Raw genomic sequence first — 24,627 nt, 5'->3', positions numbered from 1 at the left:
GGAGAATCACTTTTGAAAGAAAATAAAGAGTTGTAGCTTTTTCAATGTCCTTACATAGAACTGAGTAGGCAAACAGAAAGGGGAATTCAGACAATGTTCTCCTTTTGGAATTATTACAGGGGGTTGTATCTTTTCCAACCTGAGCCACATCAAAATTGAAATGCAGCCCAGAAGTTTTTCCCATACCTGTGCTGTTAAAGATTCTGTATTACCATGTAAACATGATGAAGTAAATAAGTATAAATAAATCCTGACTTGGAAATATTTTTTGATGGAACTTGTATGAAGACACTCTTTTAGGGCAAGAAGAAGATGGATAGACATACAGTATAGCTTATTTAGCATAAGTACTATAACTTATAGAATAAAATTATGTCCAGCTGCCTATCATTAGTCACTGCTGTATATTTTAGATACTAAAACTCTGACAATTGGATATATTAAATAATTCAGAAAGCAAATAAAAATAAGAAAAAGGCGGTATTATCGCTTGTGGGAATCAGCATTTTGTGGTCACATCATTGTTGGGATTCAAAATATTTTACTACCAGTTCTGTGGGTGTGACTTGGTAGGTGTGGAAGGGAAAGTTACTGCAAAATCCCCATTTCCTCCCGATCAGCTGGGACTCGGGAGACAGAGAATAGATGGGGTTGGGGCCAGTCAGAGGTGGTATTTACCGGTTCTTTAAGCTACTCAAAATTTCCGCTACCGGTTCTCCAGAACTGGTCAGAACCTGCTGAATATCCCCTCTGGGTCATATCACGTGTTAATGCCAAGTCTGTTTGCTGCAACCCTTATCATATACAATAGGTAGCATCTGGGTGATTATCATGGGGCAATTCTGTCTTCAAGGCTTTGGATTTGCCCATGAAGTATAAGCTAGGAGATGCTGCTGGGCATAACTTTTATAGTTGCTTCAGCATTGCTCAAGATCCCAGTTTCTCCTTACTGAGGAAAATCAGCTTGCATAATCTGAAAACCTGCTTAGCAGGGAGACTTTAGACCTGTCTGCTTAACAAGAAAAGCTGCAGTTGTTAGGGCCAGAGGAAGATGCCTATTGAAGTTAACATAGGAAAGTAGCAGTAGTGATAGTGGGAGTGGTAAAATAAAGTATTGATGCCAAATGATATCAGCTCTGATTCTAGAAAAAATAGTAAGAAATGTATGTAAGAAAAAGAAAGATATCCTTATGTGTATAATTAACTTTCAATGCATATAATAATATAAGGTACTATAATTTGAAATAATTTGTTAACCCCTGTCTGTTATGTCAGCATTGCATCTCATTATTGCAGATTAGGGTTTAGGCCAAGAGATATTATAAAGCTGCCTTGAATTTCAGTTAGGATGAGGTTCTTTTTTAAAGTGTTTATTCATAAAGTGTTTATTCAGGAGCCGAGGTGGTGCAGTGGTTAGGGTGCAGTAATGCAGGCCACTTCAGCTGACTGTTATCTGCAGTTCAGTGGTTCAAATCTCACCAGCTCAAGGTTGACTCAGCCTTCCATCCTTCCGAGGTGGGTGAAATGAGGACCCAGACTGTGGGGGCAATTTGCTGGCTCAATTTGCTAAAAATCTGTAAACCGCTTAGAGAGGGATGAAAGCCATATGAAGCGGTATATAAGTCTAATAAATAAATAAATAAATAAATAAATAAATAAATAAATAAATAAATAAATAAATAATTTGTGATTCTTGAAAGAGCATACGGATTGGCAAAGATAGCAAGGAGAAGAACATAAATGTCGGATATAAGGCACAATGATGCCATATGTCATGACACCTTCCCTAAATTATGTCATTTGTGTGGTGATGTCATATCACTAGTGACTTTATGCAACCTTTCCTCTGCCTTCTTTTCCTGCTTTCTCAGGTCATCGTATTTTGCCTCCTACAATTTGATAGCCTATTAGTAACCTTGACTATCACTAAGTGTTGTATCTTTTTATTCTTGATGAATGTATTTTATTCTCCTTATGTACACTGAGAGCATATGCACCAAAGACAAATTCCTTGTGTGTCCAATCACAGTTGGCCAATAAAGAATTATGTTCTATTCTCTACTCAGTCTCCCCGAAGATGGGGGTGGGGAAGGAGTAAAGTAATAGGAAAGGAAATATATAGCTCGGGAAAAGGTAAGCAGCCTCTCCTGTTTGCTGATTCTCCCCCACAGATGCCCCTTTACTGCTATCCATTAGAATGATAAAGTAGTCGCAAAATAGTTTCTAGTGCTATGATTGGAATTATATGCCCAGTACATGCTTGGAGTTAAAAAAACAATCGAACAGGTTTTTAAGGCTTTGCAGAAAGACAGCAGGTTGGGGGCAAGTCTAAACTCTATGGAATGATATTCCAGAGTGTGAAAGCCTCAACTGAAATGGATCTCCTTCTGGGTCCCACGATGTTACTCCCTAATGGGCAGGACCCAGAGCATTCCTTTCCTCTTGGATCTGGCACGACAGGTAAATACAACCGAGGAAAGACAGTGCTGCAAGAAACCATGAAGAAATCATGACGGGCCCTAAAGGTAAAGGAGAACCAGAATGTTGAATTAAACCCAAAAGCATAGTGACAACCAAACTGCCCTGCAGAGCAGGGACATCACACACACCGAATGGTAACCACCCATAGCTTCCAGCATCGCAGTGAAAGGATTAGAGAATATACAGAGTGTACCTAACTCAACTTTTGCTTCCCTGCTGAGCTAAGCTGCATTGTAACCTAATGTGCCAACTGCAAAGATAAAGCCTCCAGGCCAATTGCCAAGCTTAGCTATGTAGCCTTCCTAAAGTAACTTGGTGTACATGCAAAATGTGAATTCTGCTAAATATAATGTGAGACAGCATCCCCTAACAAAGCTCTGGGCTATATGAAAATGAATTCCTTTCCCCTTCTTTGTTTTCAGAGAGCTGAGAAAAATAATGAAGTTTGCATGATATGAAATTATGTTTCTAATACTATGACAAGCTGTGTAAGCTGTGTATAAGAAGTTTGAGAAAAAGTTTTGGGGGGCGGCGGCGGCAGAAGCTTCTGCTTTTTCTTTTTCTCTCTCTGCCTGCTCTGTGTAAGGTGGAAGATTAAAAAGGTCGCCCAGTTTTGCTTTCTGATCAGAAAGATAAAACTGATTATCAGTTGCCTCGTGTGCAGAATTTCATTGGATTTATCAGATTCTAAGAGTTGCACTCAAAAAATCTTAGGGCAGCATTTCAGACTACTGTGGAATATTCCACTACACAAAACAAACATAAAATCTCTGGCCTCAAACCCTAGATTACATCTTTATTTTCTGATCTGTTGCTGTGTTTTGCTTTCTGTTTTAGTGAGAGGATTGTTTTTTTTTATGTACAGGAGCAGCGGGATGTCTACATTTCTCTGAAAATTCAGGTGCTACAGAACCAGATCAGTCATTCCAATAACAGGCATAAAGCCTTCCTCATCTTCCAGTTGATGAATCAGAATTTTCTGTTAAATTCTCAGTTGTTCAGCTCTTAATGCTCAATGGCTGCAGTTAATCTTTAAAATAGAAATCTTAGGATTGAAGGCAGAAGTGGTGTTTCTGTTCAAGAGCCACAAAATCAACCTCCGTGCTTGTTTTCTCAAATCCTGTGCAGTCTGGCTCCAGCATTCAAACCCTATCTGAAGCTACCAGCTGTGACTGGTGGTATGTGTACCATGGAGGGACTCATAAATCATGCTCATGGGATACTAGGTATGTCACTAAAACTTCAAATCTCTACCGTGCATAGGTATCTAAGCATTTTATAAATGAGTAACTGAAAAAGTCAGATTTTTAAAATCTCCATTGAATCCTTTGATAGGCAGATGAACAAAGTTAAGACTGGGCTGTCGTAAGAGCCGTGTTTTGGAAGGGAGTATGCAATTATGTCTTTGTAATAGAACCTTTTCTTCCAGGGTTTTGCATCGTAAGCCAGCGTCTCCTAGCAACCAATCCAGGAAGGATGGCCAATTTAACTGCGGAGGGTGTTGAAGCTGTCCTTCAGCTGCAGGTAAAAAAAGATGGGGGGAAAAGTTTAAGGTGATCGTGGTAGAGGGAAAGGGAGAGCCCCAGAAAATCTTGGTGAAATATAATAACGTAGTTTGCGGTTTCATTCCCATGGAAACCAGGAGGACCTTTAAATAAGGCCTCAGAAGCCTTCCTACTTTCTTACTGGAGAAATCTTGAAGGCTTGCATTTGTAAACTTTCTGTTTTTCTTCACTGTTTTGTTTTTTTTACTTTATTCTGACCGAGGAAACATGGTTTTTAAAAAATGCTGTTGCACAGTGTCTTTTGATTTTAAAAGTACTAGGAAATGCATTGATTAAAGTAGTTTAAAGACGGTCTCAGTCAGATTCTGACTGCAATTGAATGTTGCAATTTGCTCTGAGGCTGACATTTTAAATTCAGAGAGGGGCTTTTCATGCTGGATTTTTATGTGTTTATATATGAGAAGTTGAACTTGATGGCAGAGGTTTTTTTCCTTTAAGAACAATGAAATTAATTACTGGATCCTTGGATTGTTTTGATATTTCATTTTCTAACCCAGTGATGACAAACCCTTTTGGGCTTGGCATATCAAAAATTCAGAAAATTTTTGATTCAGCTCCTCTCTCTTATAGTTCTCTCTCTCTCTCTCTCTCTCTCTCTCTCTCTCTCTCTCTCTCTCTCTCCCTCTCACTCTCACTCTCACTCACACTCTCACACACACACACACACACACCGCTAGGCCAGGGGTGAGCTTCAAAAATTTTAGCAAGGGATTCTCTGCCTGGTTGCTGGGTGGGTGTGGCCATGGTGGGCGTGGCCTAGATGGCCTCCTACACCACAGTGGGGGAGTGTTTTTGCCCTTCCTGAGCTCTAGAGATGTTCCTCGAGCCTCTGGGAGGGTGAAAACGGCCTCCCTAGTCTCCAGAGGCCCACACTTCTGGTAGGTCCGTGTTTCACCCTTCCTGAGCCTCCGCACGTGCCTTGCACTTACCTGCATCCAAAACAGGCTGCCTGGGGATTCCTGGGAGGGGTGGGGTGGGGTGGGTGGGGCCAGCCAGAAATGGGATTTGGGGGTTTTTCCGAACTGTACAGAATCTTAGCTAGAGATTCTCCTGAACTCCTGCGAACACCCAGCAGCCCATCCCTGATCTAGGCCACCCTGAGCAGTGGTACTCAATGGCAGCACTGAGGACTTTCTCCTAGCACTGAGGAAGTAGAGTGCAAGGGCCCCGCAGCCGACTGCTCCCTAGGAACCACCATGCACCACTTACCTTCAGGTGGTTTCTTTTTCTTGAAAGGGCCCAAGGCTGCTCCAAGTTGTACAAGGCCTTCGTTCTTTTTGTAATAAAAAAGTTTTCATTTTTAGACAAACATAAAACAAACAGACATAAAAACACACAAAATAAAAATTCTTCTCCAATTACTTACAGTGTGTCGATTGGTTACAAAATGTTTGTGCTTTCTCACAATAGTCTTTGCTTGCAATTTACATAAAGACTCATATCATCATTCTAATATTGTTCTGTCCCAAGCCTCTACAATATATATAGACGTAGACTTGGCTGTCTGCCACAACTAAGGAGGGAGATAAGCAACCCCTTGGCTGGGAACCCAGAAAGCTATCTCTATGAAGCAAGGCTTGAACTCACGAAATTCTCCCAATCTTTCTCTACATCTGGATCAGTAAATTGTTGTTTCCTGCAAAATTCCCCTCCCATCGCCCCACCTATAAGCTCTCCGGGAGGTGCCAATCAGTAGCCACCTGTTCCTATTTCCTTTTGTGACCCTTTTTCCAAAACTGCTCCCTCCTCCTCGCAGCCCTACGCATACGTACGTCAGGGACAGCCTCCCTCTATTCTTCCTCACTGCTCTCTGACTCAGATGCCACCTGATGGCCAACTAATATTATTATTATTATTATTCTCCATAGTCTGGAGTGGTCCAAGTCAAGCAGAATTAAACTAATGAGTTAGGATTATAGCCATGTCAAATCAAGTTTATTACAGTCAAAGACTAGAAACCAGAACAAAGAAAAACTCTCAAGGAATACCCAGTTAAAAATGCTAGAATAAAGTAATAAATAACACATAAAATATATATTAAAATCACAATTTGGCATCCAATCTGTCAGTTATACATGGTCTAACTATACTATACTATAATATCAGTCCTTAAACTGTGAGGCCCTTAGTCATTAAGTACTAAAATGCAAAAGAGTAGTAATGCAAAAGGGTTTGCTACATTAGTTGTGTAAAAGAGCTATGGAGGATTAATCACCTGTTTCCGATGAATTCCCAGTGGATTATAGGCAGTATTTTCAAATTTGATTATTTATTTATAAATTGCACTAATCCATAATATGTTTTTTTTTAAAAAAAAAACTGTGTTGTGTTATCCCAGCAATTGTGTTTTGCAAAACATGGTTTATGGTGGATTATAGTGTTTGAACCAGGTCTCTACGGTTGGTTCAGAAAATTCTACCTGAACAATGTTTTAGTGTGATGTGTGAAACCAACTACAGAATTGGAATTTTATAACTGGCAGAAATCTTAAAAGTTAATCTAGTTCACCCCTCTGATCAATGTGAATCTACAATTCTGAATGCAACTTCCACATCTCTTAAACCTTTTTCAGGCTGAATTCTTCTACAAAGTGCAGTGTGTTGCCAGATGAAAACATCCCAATGTCACCTTCATTTTAGGAGTTCTATAACAGAAAAAATTCCCAGGTATATTCTTTTCTCACTAGACTGGTTCAGGGCTGAAAACAAAACTCAATTGGGTGACAGAGTTCTTTTTATGAAGCTTTATTCCTTTCAATGTCTTTTGAGAAAACATATTTGGCCAAAATCGTATGTTGTCTTAACAAAACCCAGGTGTTGTGTTGATATAATAGTATCCTAGCATTTGCTGCATCCCTTTTTTGTAATTAGAGTTTGACATTTTTTTTAAAGTCTAGATCTGATAGCCTTGAGTATCATAAAATTTTAAAAATGGGGTGCTGGATAATTGGTGGGATAGCCCAGGCCAGGTTATAATATTTATACTATATAAGAGCTGTGGTGGCACAATGGTTAGAATTCAGTATTGCACGCTACTTCTGCTGACTGCCAGCTGACTGCAATTTGGCAGATTGAATCTCACCAGCTCAAGCCTTCCAGCCTTCCAAGTTCAATAAAATGAGGACCACAATTGTTGGGGGAAATATGCTGACTCTGTAAACCGCTTAGAGAGGGCTGTAAAGTACTGTGAAGTGGTGTATAAGTCTAAGTGCTATTGCTATTTATTTATTTGTAAAATTTATAAATAAGGCAGGAAGGATTCTAATAATGGACTTACCACAGTGTGGGCTTAGGTTAGCTTTATGTGTTTATGCAGCAGAGGTATTATAGTTGTGTCTGGAGGAGTACAACCCATTCAGAACTAAAGGGGGGAAACCCACCACACTGGAAGAACTAAGAGTAGGCACTAAGTTGTGTCAGGTTGAGTATAAACTTATTCTTCTTCTTTAAGAGCCTCTAGCCCTTACAAAAAGCCTTGACAGTGTCAATTGGTTGAAGTAGAAATATACAATTGTTGATACCTGACCCTATGATGAAGAATGATCTCACCTACATAAAGTGGCTTTATGTAGATATTAAATAGAAGGGATGAGATCATTGACTCTTTGGACCTCATAAGTCATGGGCTTAGGCTTGACTTCCCTCCCTTGTCAACACTGATGACTCAGCAGGCAGACCAGCAGAAAGTTCAGCAAGCAGTCCAGTAGATAGTCCTACAGGCAAACCTGGTAGCTGGCCAATAGAACATCTTTCAAAATAAACTGACCAAGTAGGACCTTGAGTGTAAATGTCTAAGTTAGACTATAAGGAGCAAGCCCTCACTCTTCTATCAAATCTCATCTTCATAGCAGCACTACCATACGGCTTCTCTTGGTGAAACGTAGGTGCTTTACAGTCAGCAATTGTCCTGCTGCAATAACTCCAGGCATTTCACTCTGATCTTCAAAATGGGGACTTTCACATGAACCTTTTCTCATGCTGTGCCAGAGTGAGACTATTTTTCAAGTCTAGGATCTGTCTCTTTACTACAAGTTGACTACAGTCCTATGTCTTGTCACAGTACATCCTCTTACATTGGCCCTACATCGAACATCAGCTCGTGACCAGAGTACAGTGCATTTCAATTTCAAAACCACCTTCAAATTTTCATACAGCTATTGTAATGAAACTCATCAACCACTGACTAAAGGAACACAAGTATATATCACCATCATCTATGCCACCAATAACAAACCCTTCTCGAGAGTTTTAAAAAATAAGATTATTTTTAAAAAGCTCTACAGAATCACAGAAAAGTTGAGTTTTAAGAATGCTTTACCTGATACTATGTTGAAACCTGAAATTTATATGCTTACATTTTGAAGGCATCTCTTGTCCCTGAGCTAAGGTTATATGGAAACCATAACCATATGGCTTAGTCAGCAAACCATGATTGGTTTAATGCAATACCTGAACTCAACTAGTTTTAAGCTTAGTTTTATGCAGGATGGGGGACCCTATTACAGTATTGTCTCTTCAGAAATAAACCATAGCTGCAAAATAATAATAATATAATAGTAATAATAATAATAACAGCAGCAGCAGCAACAACAATAATAATAATAATACAACTAAGTCAAAAGCTGAATATAAGAAAGAAGTAATTGAGAAGGAGCTGAAAATTGGAAAAATAAAGCTATGCATAGCCAATACTTGAAAAGTATTGAAGGCAAAGCTGACCAAAAGCTAACTTGGAACTGGTTAAGATCAGGAGCACTGAAAAAAGAAACAGAAGGCTTTATTTTGGCAGCTCAAGAACAAGCCTTAGCCACAAACTACATGAAGGCAAAAATTCAAAATGTTACCACCAACAGCAAATGTTGCCTCTGTAATGAGAAAGACAAGACAGTCGACACTTGATCAGTGGATGCAGCAAAATTTCACAAACTGACTACCTACAACTCCATGACTGCGTTGCCAAGATCATTCATTGGAAATTGTGCCAAAAGTTTGGATTTGAGTACAGCAAAAGCCACTAGGAACATCAGGTTCAGAAGGTTTTAGAGAATGAGAAAGTCAAGATCTTGTGGGACTTCAGAATCCAGACTGACAGGCACACAACACACTGACATAACAATAGTTGAAAAGAAAAAAGTATGGTTCATTGACATTGAAATACCTGGAGATGCACAAATTGAAGATAAACAGCAAGAAAAAAATCACAAAGTACTGGGACTTGCAAATTGAAGTTGAGCGACTGTGGAAAAAGAAATCGTGTGTTGTCTCAATTGTAATTGGAGTCCTTGGAGCAATACCCAAATGGCTACCTCGCTATTTGGAAATTTTAAATTTATCAGACTTGAACATTCTGATTCTATAAAAAACCACCCTACTTGGAATAGCTTATATCCTCCAACGTTACCTTAACAGTTCCTAGGTCCTTGGTTAGGACTCGAGCTGTTGAGCTACCAACCAGCCCCAAAGGCTGTGAATCTCACCAAATATTCACCACATAATAATAATGCACCAGTCGCTATTGCTTCTGATAGTTATAGTGTCAGAGTTTGTTGCAGAAATCGAATCCAGAAAGCACACACAGGTAATTGATTCAGCAGGATTCATTAACTTCTCTTTATATACACTATAACACATAAGTAAATATACAATACCAACAGGTGGGTCTTCCAATGGGGTAGAGAGGAGAGATTGTAAGTTCCAATGGGGTAGAGAGGAGAGATTGTAACTTGAGAGACTGCCTGCTGCCAATTACCTCCAATAGACCGATCAGATCCCACAGATTAGGCCTCCTCCGAATTCCATCCGCCGGCCAATGCCGACTGGCAACTACCCGGAGGAGAGCCTTCTCTGTGGCTGCTCCGACCCTCTGGAACGAGCTCCCCGTGGAGATTCGAACCCTCACCACCCTCCAGGCCTTCCGCAAAGCCCTTAAAACCTGGCTGTTCCGACAGGCCTGGGGCTAAAGAGTTTTTGCCCCCCTTCTCGAATGGTATGGTTGTTGTGTGTTTTTCAATTTTTGTATTGTTATGCCTCGTCTTTTATCCCCCTGTCTGTACCCGCTTCCCTGACTGAATTGTGAACCGCCCTGAGTCCCCTTCGGGGAAAAGGGCAGCATATAAATGTAATAAATCCAATCCAATCCAAGTAGTTTCAGTTCAGAGTTCAGAGCTTAATACAGACAAGACCAGACCCAGACGTCTTACTTAAGTTTCTGTTTCCAAATAAGCCTCATTGGTTGACCTGTTACCATGCTTATTCATTGGCTGATCTTGTTACCATGTCTCTGCCTGTTCATGAATATTCTGACATACAGGGCATTCCCAAATAATGATTTAGCACATTTTATAACATCACTGGCTTGATGATATAAAAACTCTCTTCATTGCTAATATATTAGTACAACAAGGACTGGTTGAAATGGAAGATGCTGTAAGTCTGGGGTGTCAAACTCACATCATCATGGCAGCGTCATGTGACATATCGGGACTTCCCCCCCCCTTTGTTAAACAGGGCATGGGCATGGCCAACGTGTGACGCATCCGGCCCGAGGGCCAGGAGTTTGACAGCCCTGCTTTAAGTCAAAGGAGTGAAAATGGCCACATAAGAGCGGTTGCATTTGTAAGTTTCCCAGAGTAAAGTTGGCTTCTGTGTGGGGCAGAAGGATGGGCAAATTGGTCTGTCATTTTTAAAATTCTTCCATGATATGAAACAGTGCCACATACTAACAGCTTTTCTTGTTTGGTGCTTTTTTCAGCAGAAGCCTGGTCGCCTGTTTCTAAGAGATTTGCTGGGGTGGAAGGAGTTTGATGAAATTCAGGAAGTGCGACAGAGTATCATACTTGATGCCCATTACTATAGCCTGGTGTTTGCTGCTAACAAAGGTTTACCCTGGAAAGTTGTAGCAGAAGTGGGAAAATTGACAGGGGAGCTATTGGAGGAAACCCAAGGTAAGCCAAGATTGTAGTTGTTACAGAAAAAATACACTGCAATAGTTTCAGCTGTAAAGGAAACATTTGAGCTGACCTAAGTCAACTTTGCACTTTCTTTTATAGGCAACCAATGTGTAATCTTTATAGGCTAAGGACTGTGTGTAGAATTTATCAGTGACTAATGTGGAAGGAATGAGGGAGAACATTTAGTAACCATCCTTCCTTCCTTCCTTCCTTCCTTCCTTCCTTCCCTCCCTCCCTCCCTCCCTCCTTCCTTCCTTCCTTCCTTCCTTCCTTTTCTTTATATTATCATAATGGTTGGTTAGTCATGCAGTCAGATGTTTAGACTGAATTTGGCATTTTTGATAGTACTGATACTATCCTTGCTTTCTTTTGCCACAGTCATTCTACTTCTATTTGCAAGTCTTTATAGTTTGTGAAAATTGCTAAAGCTTTTTTAGCCTATAACTAGCCGATAATCCGGGTTGCCTGGGTATTTATTTATAGGGGGGAAATATCCAGACCAAATGTAATTTCTAATGTTGGATATTCCCCCTTAACAGAGAGAGCGCCCATGTGGAGTACTGTGAAGCCATTACCATGGCAACTCCACTGCACTGTACAGTGGACGCCAGTATGGCAGTTCCGCACAACAGGCTGTATCTTAACAGAACACACACCCTGAGGGGTTTTAGGGATGTCTTACCCCCACAGTATTTTTCTCCAGAGAGTAAGTCATCTGTGTACCAAGTTTGGCTGAAATTGCTCAAGGCATTCCAGAGTTATGCTGGAACACACCCACGTGTGTGTGTGTGTGTGTGTGTATGGTGTGTGTGTGTGTGTGTGTATTACTGATTTCTATAGTAATTATGTGAAACCTGAAGCAAGGCAATGCCATAAACATCACATAAAACATATTAAGCAGAGTTGGTTGATTGATTGATTAACTAACTCATTATGTACCATTAGTTTAGTGTCAGATGATAGTGACCACATGGACAGACCTTCTTCAGAATTAATTTGTTCCCAATTTGGTGCCACAAGTCTCCCAATGTATAGCCATGGCCATTAGTCCATCAATCTTGGTTCTGTTTCTGTTTCTGCTTCTAATTCTGCTTCTTTTGCTCTTCTCATTTTTTTCAGTTTCCCTAGTATTATGGACTTCTTCAAAAGTCCAACTGTCACTTCAGTAGAATGTCATAGGAGAAACTACTGCCTGTATGAATCTAATGCTTGTAGCTATATAAATTTCTCAGCATCTAAATATTTCTTCCAAGGATTTCATGGCTACTCTACTGTGCTAGTCTGCAGTGTATTTTTTTTTGCTAGTTTCATTATTATTGATAGTAGAACCTAAGAAGCAGAAGCTAGCTACCACTTCGATATTTTCATTTTCAGTTATAAGGTAGGTTGCTCTATCTGTTAATCTGGGTCCCATTTTTCATAATGTTCCTTGACTTTCATTACTTTATTTATTTTAATAATTTAATAATTATTTACATTATTTTCTTTTACTTTATGTCACTAGTTTTAAAAATATTTTTTTTAAAAACACATTTTTAAAAAAAGGATTGATCCGTCTCCCCAAGGAAGGGTTGAACCCTCTAGTTATGCTATTTCTTTTAAATTCTCATTATCTTAATTATATGGGTGATTTTATTTATTCTATGTTCTTGCTGTAGCTGAGTGGCATTTTTTGTTATATTTATTTTATGCTTGTCAGATTCTTTTTTGGAAATACTATGAGATTCTTTTCTTGTCTGCATCTAGATAGGTTACTGCCCCACAGTTATTTAGAAAGCAGGTCATGCTTTCTACTATCCTGCTGAATACCTTACAGAATCACTAGCAAGTTATTTTGATATACAGGCAATCTTCAACTTACAACAGTTTATTTAGTGACTGTTCAAAGTTACAACGGCATGGAAAAATGTGGTTTATGACCATTTTTCACAGTTATGACCTTTGCAGCATCCCCATGAGCATGTGATCAAAATTCAGATGCTTGGCAATTGGTTCATATTTGTGACCGTTCTGTGTCTCAAAGTCATGTGATCACCTTCTCTCAAGCAAAGTCAAGGGGAAGCCAGGTTCATTTAACAACCAGGTTACTAGCTTATCAACTGCAGTGATTCACTTAACAACTATGGCAAAAAAAGTTGTCAATTCACTTAACAAATATTTCACTTAACAACAGAAATGTTGGGCTCATGTGGTTGTAAGCCGAGGATGACCTGCATTTAAGTTGCTTTAAATTATTTGTTGTAGAATTCCTGATTAATTATTAGGAAGGTATAGATTTCATCCAATTATGAAGCTGATCAACCTGTTTTTATTTGCTGCTATCAGTGAGCTTTTGTTAAATATTGATGATACTGCATTTGTTGTACCCTTTCCAAGGTAAATTACTGTGAGAAGAAATGTGTAGATACTCAGGATGACTGGCCAGACTTTATTATTTATTTCTGTCTATATTTTCTGTAGCTATGAATAGTTTCTTTGAATTATTATCTATTGAAATGAAATTCTCAGTACACTGCTTAATTTCAATTATATAGTTTTCACTTGGCAGTAATAATTTATTTGTTGAATAACCGTCCTCATCTATTTTATGTTTGCTAGTGCTGTATACTGGTAGTCTATTATTTAATATTTATGGTATTTCACTTAATTTCGATAAGGATATTCCCTCCGTGTAAATTTCTTTTGACCTACAGTCCTTAGGGATTCTTCTGACATGTTCTCATGATAGCATTCTTAACTTAATTTGGGTTAGGGATTTATTAGCCCACATTTCATGATTCATTTAAAGAAACCAAATGTGACCAATTCATTGTATACTTTTCTTTTTAAAGTATGCATCTTTCTTTTCTAACTTATCAACATGTTTTGATTACACTTATCTAGGTTGCTTAGTCATTTTCTGATGCTTGTGATACTGTCTTGTATTCGCACAGGCCTTCATTTGATTTAGACACTCCTGAGGTGTTGACAATGGCCACTGCAGTTGGCTTTAGTCTAGCCTCTTTATTTCCACTACTAGATCTAAGGACTGTGGAAGATATATTTTGTCAAAAACTGAAATGCTTCAGGCATTTGCTTCTATTCAGGACTTACATGTTTTTATTGCTAATTTGTTCTTTATCAAGGCTTCTCTAAGTTTGAAAGTAATGGTAACCAAAATAGTTTGAGAGTTTCCCTATATTACATGCCATTTACTTCTTTTTTTTGTTATTTCTTTCTTTCTGCTGTTTTTCATTAAACATGTCAAGGGTTGTTATGTCCCAAGGGTTGTTATTTCCAGAATTTCTGAGATACATGTAATTTCACTTTCTTCTTTTTTTTAAAGCTGCCTTCATAGTGCCAAGGTAGATAGTGTTTTTACAACCAGTTTGTTCTAGTTTTTGTCCATTGTCTTCTCTTTTATTTTTGGTTTGCAAGTTTGATCCCTTTCAATTTTTTGTGTGATTTGCCAGTAAATAATCTCATTGACCCATTTGAATCATGTTTTTTGTGTCATTCTACTGATTCAACACTGTGTCAGGTTGGTCATGATTTGCTAGTAGTTAAGGCAAACTATTAGTCACTGGTGCTGCTGGATTAACCTCTAACATTTAATATTGTATTTAGAATAGAATAAAATAGAACAGAATAACAGAGTTGAAAGGGATCTTGGAGGTCTTCTAGTCCAACCCCCTGCTCAGGTTTCATCTGGATCACCTTTTTTTCTTGTCCCATTTCTTTTATTTCTCAAGAATGTCTGCTGTCAATGTAAAATTTGGAAGTTTTTATTAAAGAGAGACACTATAAAGATTTTCATCAATAAATCCATAAGAAATTTTCCACTTTTAGCTACTGAGTATGTAAAGAATTAAACCATTTCTTACCACTGACATAGTCAAGTAGTTAGTTCCTAGCTCCTATATCTTGTTTGGACTCTTAGTAGTTTGTTAGGAGTCCTTCCTGGCTGTACTCTCTGCCCTTTTTTAGAGATCCAGAATAGTGCAATTTGTGGTGGCCCTTGATCTTTCTCAATTCTCTGCCAATCTTTGCACTGGCTGGGTCTTTGGAAGTCTTGCCAAGACTTACCATTTGCTGGTGCCAACTTTTGGAACTGGGTATACAGAAAGACCACTTACCTGAACTGTTCATTTGTAAATTATGTTCCTGTATGCTAAATTCTATTCTGTAAATAGGATTTCTACACATCACAATGGTTACCTCATGTTTTCAAGGTATATTTGGAGTGCTCATTTCCCAAGATTTGGAAAGGTCTTTAATCTTCTTCTTCGTTCACGATCTTTACAAAGTTAGACATCAGTTTAAATTATGGTAGTGTAGTTGTACACTATGTTGTGATTTTTACTGTCATTTATTTACGGCGTATCTATTTTAAAAACTTACATAGAATCTTTTTATCAGTTTTGGATAATATAGTGCACCCATTTAAACACTGTCATTCTGGATAACTTAGAAGCAGCAATAAGCAAGTATATAAGTAAGTTGACAGGCCTGGAAGCCATCTTTTGCATTTGGCCTTCAGGCCTGCCACATTAAATGCTGTGGGAAAAGGGGAGGGGGATGATATGGCGTATGGGAAATATATAGTCATAATAACATTCCTTTCTCAGAGAGTCAAGGTCATCTTGCACTGCACCTGGAGGGGTATGATTGGGAGGCATCTCCAGTTGGGATGGTGCCTGATTGGGACATGTGATGGACATGTGAGTGCTGGGTAGGGCCTTGAACTTTCATTTGGGTGGGGAAAACCTGGAAGCTTTCAGATTCAGGTTTTCCCAAATGTGCCAATATGACATCTCTAATAAAAAGGAACTTTGAGGAAATTCAGGCCTCGGAGTCTTCTTTCGTTGGGGATGTTACTTGGAACCCTGACATAAGTAAATAAATATTACCAGCAAAAACATGTTAGTTTCTAAAACTCTCAGCACCCCACCCCTCCAAAAAAGCAACAAACAGCTTTACTGGAGTCCAACTTTGTCTTGACACAATGCTTATGGGAAGAACCAGGACCCAGTTCTTCAAGGCTTTGGGGATAGGGGAGAAGAGTGTTCTGTAGAGGCAGAGCAACGGAAGCTACCAAGACATGCTGACATGATGGCAACATTAAAGGAAGGGATAGGGAGTATGCCCATCCTATCTGACCTGGTGGAACAGTATTAAATATAAATACATACCAAATAAAAACACTATTTACCTTGGCACTATGAAGGCAGCAATCTTAAAGAAGAGACACTGGATCCCCCATTTACAAAGTAGGCTGAAGCCATGTAGTGATCTGGGTCACAGTTAGGTGACCCTGACTCCACCCTATCCCATAATGATATCTCAGTTGCCATATGGGTCAATCTCACACAAGCCCAAACTCACAGCATCTTGATTCCCAGTGACCTATTTTGAGAGCAGAGATATTGTGCTTATCAGTTTTTGAAATAAATAAATACCAAATTTGTCTGTGTAGACATTTTTAGTGGGGCATTTTATATCGGGGGACCTAGGCTTGTTTATGTGAGCCATTTAGTTCAAGGTGTCCCTTCAGTTTGTGCCTCAAATCCCTTTATACCTTCCTCATTTGAGATGTTTGAGATGTAGCCACAGCAGCTTAGTTGGTGACTTTTAGCTCAACCTACCTCACAGGGTTGTTGTGAAAAAACATAGGAAGATAGAGCAATATGTATGTGCCTTACCTTCCTGAACAAAGATGGAATAAAGATGTGTGTGTGTGTGTGTGTGTGTGTGTGCCCGTGTCCAGAGAAGGGACTTATAAAGCAGTAAAAATATTCAGGCTTTTCTTCATGTATCTTAAAGTCGTTGCTTCTATTAACAGCGACTTGATGAGCCAATTCCTTGCTGCTGGGTGAGGATCAAGTGAGGAATTATGAGACTGGCTGGGAAACTGTTACGGTATGCCGAAAATGAAGATCATGTGATCACAACAGCAGTCTAAAGCAGCCACAACTTCCCCAAATGTCATTCCCTCAAGAATCATCAGTCGTTAGTGTGTGTGTGTGTGCGTGTGTGATTGTGTTTGTGTGTGTGCATGTGTGTGTGTATGCATTGCTAGTTATTTAAGTATTAACTTTTTAAAGCAGCTACACATGGGTTTTAGTAGAAAAATTATTATTATTATTATTATACAATTGTATCACAGCGGCTAGTTGTTTCGCCGGATTTGGCATTGGTTACTAGTCGGGCCCCACCCAGGGGCCTAGGACATCGTAACGTATTTTCATAATATGCGTGCAGATCCAAGCAGTGCGGCTTTTTGCATTTGACTGATGGTGATTTTGTCAATTTTTAACTGTTTTAAATGTGATTCCAGTGCTTTTGGAATAGCACCCAGTGTGCCAATTACCACTGGAATTATCACTGCTGGTTTGTGCCATAGTCGTTGAATTTTGATTTTTAAGTCCTGGTATCTTGCGATTTTTTCATGTTCCTTCTCGGCGACCCTGCTATCACCTGGTATTGCGATGTCTATGATTGTGACCTTATTTTTCTCAACCAGTGTGATGTCTGGTGTATTATGCGCCAGTATTTTGTCGGTTTGTATACAGAAATCCCACAAGATCTTGACCATCTGATTTTCGGTGACTTTTTCAGGCTGATGTTCCCACCAGTTTGTTGCTGTTTTGATATTATAATTTTTGCACAAATTCCAATGGATCATTTGTGCTACTGAATTGTGCCGCAATTTATAATCAGTCTGCGCGATTTTTTTACAGCAGCTGAGTATGTGATCAACAGTTTCATCAGCTTCTTTGCAAAGTCTGCATTTGGCATCATCAGAGGATTTTTCGATTTTGGCCTTAATGGCATTTGTGCGGATAGCTTGTTCTTGTGCAGCCAGGATTATATACCAGTTATAAGATACACAGCTGGCATAGTTAACTGGACACAAGCTGATTTGGACCTTTTGGACCGAAAAACCAGGAAACTAATGACAATGCACTACAGTTTACATCCACGTGGTGATACTGATAGACTATATCTGCCCCGAAAATCAGGTGGCAGAGGATTATTACAAGTGAAGCAAACAGTTGAAGAAGAAAAACGTGCACTGGCTGATTATTTAAAAGAAAGTCAAGAACATCTATTAATCGAAGTAAAGAACAAAAATCTACTGAAGGCCCAACAGACAAAACAAGAATACAGAAAAGATGTGATAAAATCAAGAATGGAGAGTTGGCAGAACAAAGCACTGCATGGTCAATTTCTGGAAAAAATAAAAGATAAAGTGGACAGGGAACAAACTTGGTTATGGTTAAAAACAGGTACATTAAAGAAAGAAACAGAGTCACTAATGCTGGCTGCGCAAGAACAAGCTATCCGCACAAATGCCATTAAGGCCAAAATCGAAAAATCCTCTGATGATGCCAAATGCAGACTTTGCAAAGAAGCTGATGAAACTGTTGATCACATACTCAGCTGCTGTAAAAAAATTGCGCAGACTGATTATAAATTGCGGCACAATTCAGTAGCACAAATGATCCATTGGAATTTGTGCAAAAATTATAATATTAAAACAGCAACAAACTGGTGGGAACATCAGCCTGAAAAAGTCACAGAAAATCAGATGGTCAAGATCTTGTGGGATTTCCGTATACAAACCGACAAAATACTGGCGCATAATACACCAGACATCACACTGGTTGAGAAAAATAAGGTCACAATCATAGACATCGCAATACCAGGTGATAGCAGGGTCGCCGAGAAGGAACATGAAAAAATCGCAAAATACCAGGACTTAAAAATCGAAATTCAACGACTATGGCACAAACCAGCAGTGGTAATTCCAGTGGTAATTGGCACACTGGGTGCTATTCCAAAAGCACTGGAATTACATTTAAAACAGTTAAAAATTGACAAAATCACCATCAGTCAAATGCAAAAAGCTGCACTGCTTGGATCTGCACGCATATTACGAAAATACGTTACGACGTCCTAGGCCCCTGGGTGGGGCCCGACTAGTAACCAATGCCAAATCCGGCGAAACAACTGGCCGCTGTGATACAATTGTATAATAATAATAATAATAATAATTACAATTGTATCACAGCGACCAGTTGTTTCGCCGGATTTGGCATTGGTTACTAGTCAGGCCCCACCATTATTATTATTAATAATAATAATAACAACAATAACAATAATGACATAATAACCAAGAAACTAGTACTTTAGGAGCCTAATAATTTATGACATATAAGCTTTCATAGATTTGCTTGCAAAAGTTTATGCCATAACAAACTACTTGTCTTTAAGGAGATGTAATTAATTAAGATAGTTATCTTTCTAGAAACAACAGTCTGATAATAATAATAATACCAAAAAAACTTGGCTGGTGCTTAGAAAATCTGTGCATTGACAAAGTTTCCATCTGTCTATTGCAAAGGCTGCACTGCTTGGATCTGCCCATATACTATGCTGATACATTATGACATCCTAGCATCTTAGGAAGAACTTGATGCCTGTGAAGGGCAACACCAGCTAAAGAACTGGCAGCTGCAACTTCACATTGTTGTGTACAGATAATAATAATGTCTTCTAAATTTGGCCAACTGCCTTGTTGATCTTTTCCTGCCTAATTTTCACAACAGCCTGGATAAGTAGCTAATTTGTGCATAAATCTGTGTGACATCTCCCTCTTGTGGCTGGGATAGAGCAGGAATCTACTTTAAAACTGAAAATAATAACAATACAGTACTTTTTAAAATAATCGGCACTGACAGCTTATTCATTCCCCAGAAATTATTTGCACAAAGATGAAGGGATTTTGTGTACTAACCTACACTACTTTCTAAAGATGGGTTTAGGGGGAAAAACACAGTTGCTGTGATCATTGCAGTTTACAATAAATAAATAAAATAAATTGTACTGTTTAAAATGTTGTCCTGTTTATATAACAAACTGTGACAATAGCTAGGCTTCCACAATGGTTTTAATTATAAACTACCAAAACGTAGCTAATGGACATGCTATATACTAACTTGATTTGTATCTAGCCATACCTATGATACCATCACTATACATGAACATAGTGGACATAGCCTCAAAGTTTGTTGACCTCCTCTCCTTCCCTCCCCTCCCCTCCCCTCCCATCTCATTTCATCTCATCTCCTCTTTATAGCAATTATTTTTGATTATAAGCCTAGCAGGACGAAAATCTGTCCTCTTATATTCTGTGAGGTATCATCTCTATTGAAGCTTCTTTATAAATTAAAAGCAATAATTAAATTATCAGGAAAAGTCCTAATTTTAGAAACACATATGTGATAATATACATGTGTGCAGGTTACCTGTATGTGCGTGCAAGGCATCCTCCAACCATTATCTGCAACCAGCATGATACACACCTATAAACATGACCCCCCCCCCCAAGCCAATCTGTAGAGTTAGAGAAGCCAGTTATTAATGGAAATCAATTGTACAATTTGAATGGTTGCATTGACTTGTGGGGGGATCAGAATTGTCAGCTATGCACTCTGTTTATTAGAACAAGGTAGATTTATTAATGGCTTCTTGTCTGGGTCTTTTGTTTTGTGAAGAAGAGATGTTAAATGGGGTGACTACTTCCTATTGAAACCTTGAATCTGAATCTATATTATATGTTTGAAAAGTAGGTCAGGCCTGTTTGGCTGAATTCTCCTTTATGCAAATACCCATAATGAGTATCTGTACAGAAATTTAGCATGTATAGTAAACATACTCATGTGAAGCCCAGCTTTGTCCCAATATCCTTGCCTTCAATATACAGGGAATTGTATTTTTTGAACATCAGACTTGAATTATAATCACGCCACCTACAGCCTGTAATAGCACAGCCCTGACACAAGCTATGTCCCCACTTGTACTTACTCTTGTACAAATATCTCCTGGCGATTTGTTTTCCCCTCCCAGGTCACCACGATCTAGCTTTCATTTTCTCCCCAGCTTGAGATAGTTCATGTCATCCTTAGCTGTACTGATGCTAAAGTAATGTGTTTCATTCTTGTTCTGACACTATCCCAAGGTAGCCTCAAAGGTTATACAATCTGTTGAACTTTGTTATCTCAGTGAGTTCATTCAACAAGAATCCAATGATTAGTTGATATCAGCTACTCCCGAAGAGCACTCGATCCATGCTTGAGAGAAGCTGATCCAAAACAAAAGAAGCCTGCATATCAGCTGATAGAAATGTGAGGACTGTGCCTTGTAGTGTGAAGCAACAGTGGAGACATTGCTTCCACTTCACAGCGAAGCCCACCCGCTCACCCCATTCCTTCCAGCCTTATTATTTGGTTGCTTTGGCAGCTAATTCAAAGCCCAATCTCCAAGTCAGAAATTAACTGAGAGGCCTGGTGAGCAGAGCAAGACAACCAGGTCTGAAAAAGAATTGGATTCTACTCCTGCCCAAAGCAAAATAGCCCCGGAATTGGTGTCCAGGGGCCAAATTCTGGACTCAATTGTGGTCATAAATCAAGAACTGCTGTATGGGCTCCCTCAGATATGAGCTGGAGGTCAAATGAGCGAATGTCATGAGCGGGGAGCAGAAACAAGAGGTCGTCAGGGGATGTTTGTGTTGCACTTAAGTGCAAGCGAGGAAAAGCTTCACTCCACTCTAGAGGACAACTGACTGATCACACCAGACGCAATTACCACAATCATTTCTTTTAATCTGATTTCACTGTAACCGTATAGCCTGATGCAGGATTTAATAAATCTGAAAGCCTGCAAATATTAAAAAAAAAGATTGGCCTAAATAAAGGTGTTGCCTCTTGGGAATTCTTTTAAATTTAACATTGTAAAGGATGGTTGGGGAGTATTCATGCAGTAAGGCATGTTTTGTTTTAAAGTGAGGGGTTCAAATCCCATTTTATGCCTATGGATCCCATAATCAGTCTGTTGGAAGCAGATGCAAAACCTGTAAAATTCATTTTGTTCACTTTCTCTGTTCAAAAAGTATGTAATCTATGCATTTTGTATAACTTCCTTACCCATGCGTTTCCCCAATATGAACAGTGTATTTTTATGCACACTTTCTCTCCACAGTGCAGTTTGAAGGTACGCTTTACCTAATGCCCATTTTTCAAATATTACTTTGAAGTTGGAAAGTAGGTTGTTAAGTTTGGGTTGGGGAGGAACGGATTTTTATTGCATACGTATCTGTCTGATATTTCAGATCATTTGCTTCTGACTTTGCCAGCAAAGTCCTTGGGTTGCTGAACCAATTCGGTTCTCAAATCATAACATTTCACTTGAGCTCCAGGTGACTTTGGATAAGCAGACTTTTGATTGACGATTCATTCCCAAAGCAACTGTGGGATGAAAAAAAAAGAATGTACATGCTATTGATTAGTGATAGGTCAGCAGAAGACACAGATCATCTTAGCCTGAGTTCATAGAAAGGCAGCAAGCTTTTTTGAAATTGCTTCTGAGGAAGAGAGAAGGTGAAAATACTGTTGATGTAGAAGTCGCCCTTTGAACAAAATAAAAACAGAAAGGGAGTTGCCATGTCAGCTAGTTAATATAACATGTTGTTTGAGTCATTTCCTGGGAACATCAATAGCATGCATATAAAAGAGAGGATTACCATACCTCTGGCCCACAACCGTCCAAAATAAAATGTGAATGGTGCTCTATGGAAGACTCTCTTTCTCCATTCTCTGACCTACAGTATATTGGTGGTCCTCAACCTATACAAGTTCATTTATTTATGAAATGCATTAGCCACCCATCTTACTGCATTGTATTCAGTAACAACTTTATGATGTCTGGGACTTCAACTCCCAGAATTCTTCTGGCTAGGAAATTTCTGGGACTTGAAGTCCACACATTTGTTAAAGTTGCTAAGAGTGATAAGCACTGATTCATGTCCCAAAGGGGATTTTTAAAAAAAAACATGATCTGGATAACTGAGAATCCCCATCAGGGTTGGGTTCCTGCCAGTTCTAACCTCTTCTATAGAAGAGTTTCCACAAATCTACAGTGCCGTTTAGAACCGGTTCCAGCTCCCTCCCCCCGCCCGTCCGCACATCATCAAGATGAAGAGCGAGAGGAGGAACTCTGGGAGTTGAAGTCCACAAGTCTTAAAGCTGTCAAGTTTGAACACCTCTGGGTTTTTTTTCTAAAGGGTTAGGGGGTGCAAGGGTCTTGAAACTTGACAGCTTTAAGACTTGCATGCTTCAAATGCCAGAGTTTCTAAGCCAACATTTTGGTTGCTAAGCAAGAGCGTTGTTAAATGAGTTTCACCACATTTTACAAGTTGGCCATGCCCACCCAGTCACATGGCCAGCAAACCACTCCCACAAAGCAGGCCACACTTACAGAAGAGGTTCTAAAAAATTTTGAAACCCACCACTGATCCCCATAGACAAATACTGATTAAGTAAAACTGAATAATTTAAACATATTGGAAACAGTTTCCAATCAGAATCTAAATTAAGATCCCACCCCTAAAACAACCAGGTTAGGATTTTGAAGAAAGTCACCTCCCTAGTTGCTCTACAATTTTTTTTTGTATATCTCCCCCAGCTTTTCTCATTGGTGAGGGATGCCAGAGGAGAGTTAATTCAGCTAAATTTGTTCTTTCCCACTATTTTTTTTAAGACTAGTTCCTACAAGATATTTGAATTGCTAACCCCTATTCCATTTCTGGCTCAGTTTTGATATCTATTTATTCAGTCCCATTAGCAGCTTGGCATTTAACATGCAGATGCATGCATTTTTCCCAAGTTGCCTTGGGCTGTGTACTGTACCTTTTGATAAACTTACCAATTTTCCCTGACCTCCAAATTCTAAGAGGATTGTGCATTGCTTGTACCTTCTCCCCCGCTCCTCACTGCCATCGGTTTTGCCCCTGTGTTGCTGCCAAGAAGCAAATTACAGCTAATCAAGCCACCCTTGTTTGCTTATGAGATAATACCTTCTTCAGTTCACGCCATCAAGGTGTGGCATATGTTTATTCAGCCCAGGTTTTAAGAAGTGATGGGCTTCAGAGGCTTCTCAGCTGTGTCTTGTGGTGAATCATATCACTGAAGACTGTCAGCTCTGATTTTTGGGAGCTTGATGTCCAAAGTACAACTGAACTCCTGTTTGGGGGAAACTTCTATCAGCCTCCTTCAAATCTATATCTTGCAAGTGTGTTGACACTATTATCCCCTAGCCAAAACAGCTGGAGGATAGTGGGAGTCTGGGGAAGGCCACCCTGTGAGATCTTTCTGGTGTTCCAATTCCTTTAAACCCTATCTTCAACTAAGGTGATAAGAATCCACCCACACGAGAATCTCTGATGAAACAGATCAATGATAGGTTATCCCCATACTACTGTGATGGTGTCTAGGTGGAGAAGTTACAGCCTGCCATTGTCACATTGCATTTCACAATATTCATCTTTTATCTGCCCCACCTCTCTGCATACATACCTACACACAAGCAGGCCCAACACTTTGATATTTGCACCATTAAATAATTCTGGGCAATTGCTACATGAGAGTGACAGCTTTAAACAGGCAAATTGCCACAGCTACAGTATTCTCATGAGAAGCTAGTTTTTTATTGTTTGGACAATGGAGAGAAAGGAAGCACCAAGACCCCTTGCTGTGACCAGAAATTAATTGATGGACAGTGTGCTAAACTCAATCCACTTTAGCTGTTGTTATT

The 24,627-nt window shown here is 39.3% G+C and overlaps 1 protein-coding gene across 1 annotated transcript in view; it reads left to right on the top strand.

Moving 5' to 3' along the window:
- Window positions 1-2,509: 2,509 nt before the first annotated feature.
- Window positions 2,510-24,627, top strand: part of C4H8orf74 (chromosome 4 C8orf74 homolog) — a 36,504-nt gene continuing 14,386 nt past the window's right edge. The window contains exons 1-3 of the mRNA XM_032216092.1: window positions 2,510-2,525; window positions 3,911-4,005; window positions 10,797-10,989. Coding sequence (XP_032071983.1) covers window positions 2,510-2,525; window positions 3,911-4,005; window positions 10,797-10,989 — 304 coding nt within the window. The remainder of the gene's footprint in view (window positions 2,526-3,910; window positions 4,006-10,796; window positions 10,990-24,627) is intronic.

This window comes from Thamnophis elegans, chromosome 4 (assembly GCF_009769535.1).
Source record: "Thamnophis elegans isolate rThaEle1 chromosome 4, rThaEle1.pri, whole genome shotgun sequence".
NCBI lineage: Eukaryota > Metazoa > Chordata > Lepidosauria > Squamata > Colubridae > Thamnophis > Thamnophis elegans.
The sequence above is the reverse complement of the archived record's forward strand: the minus strand, read 5'-3'. Positions and strand labels throughout refer to the sequence as shown.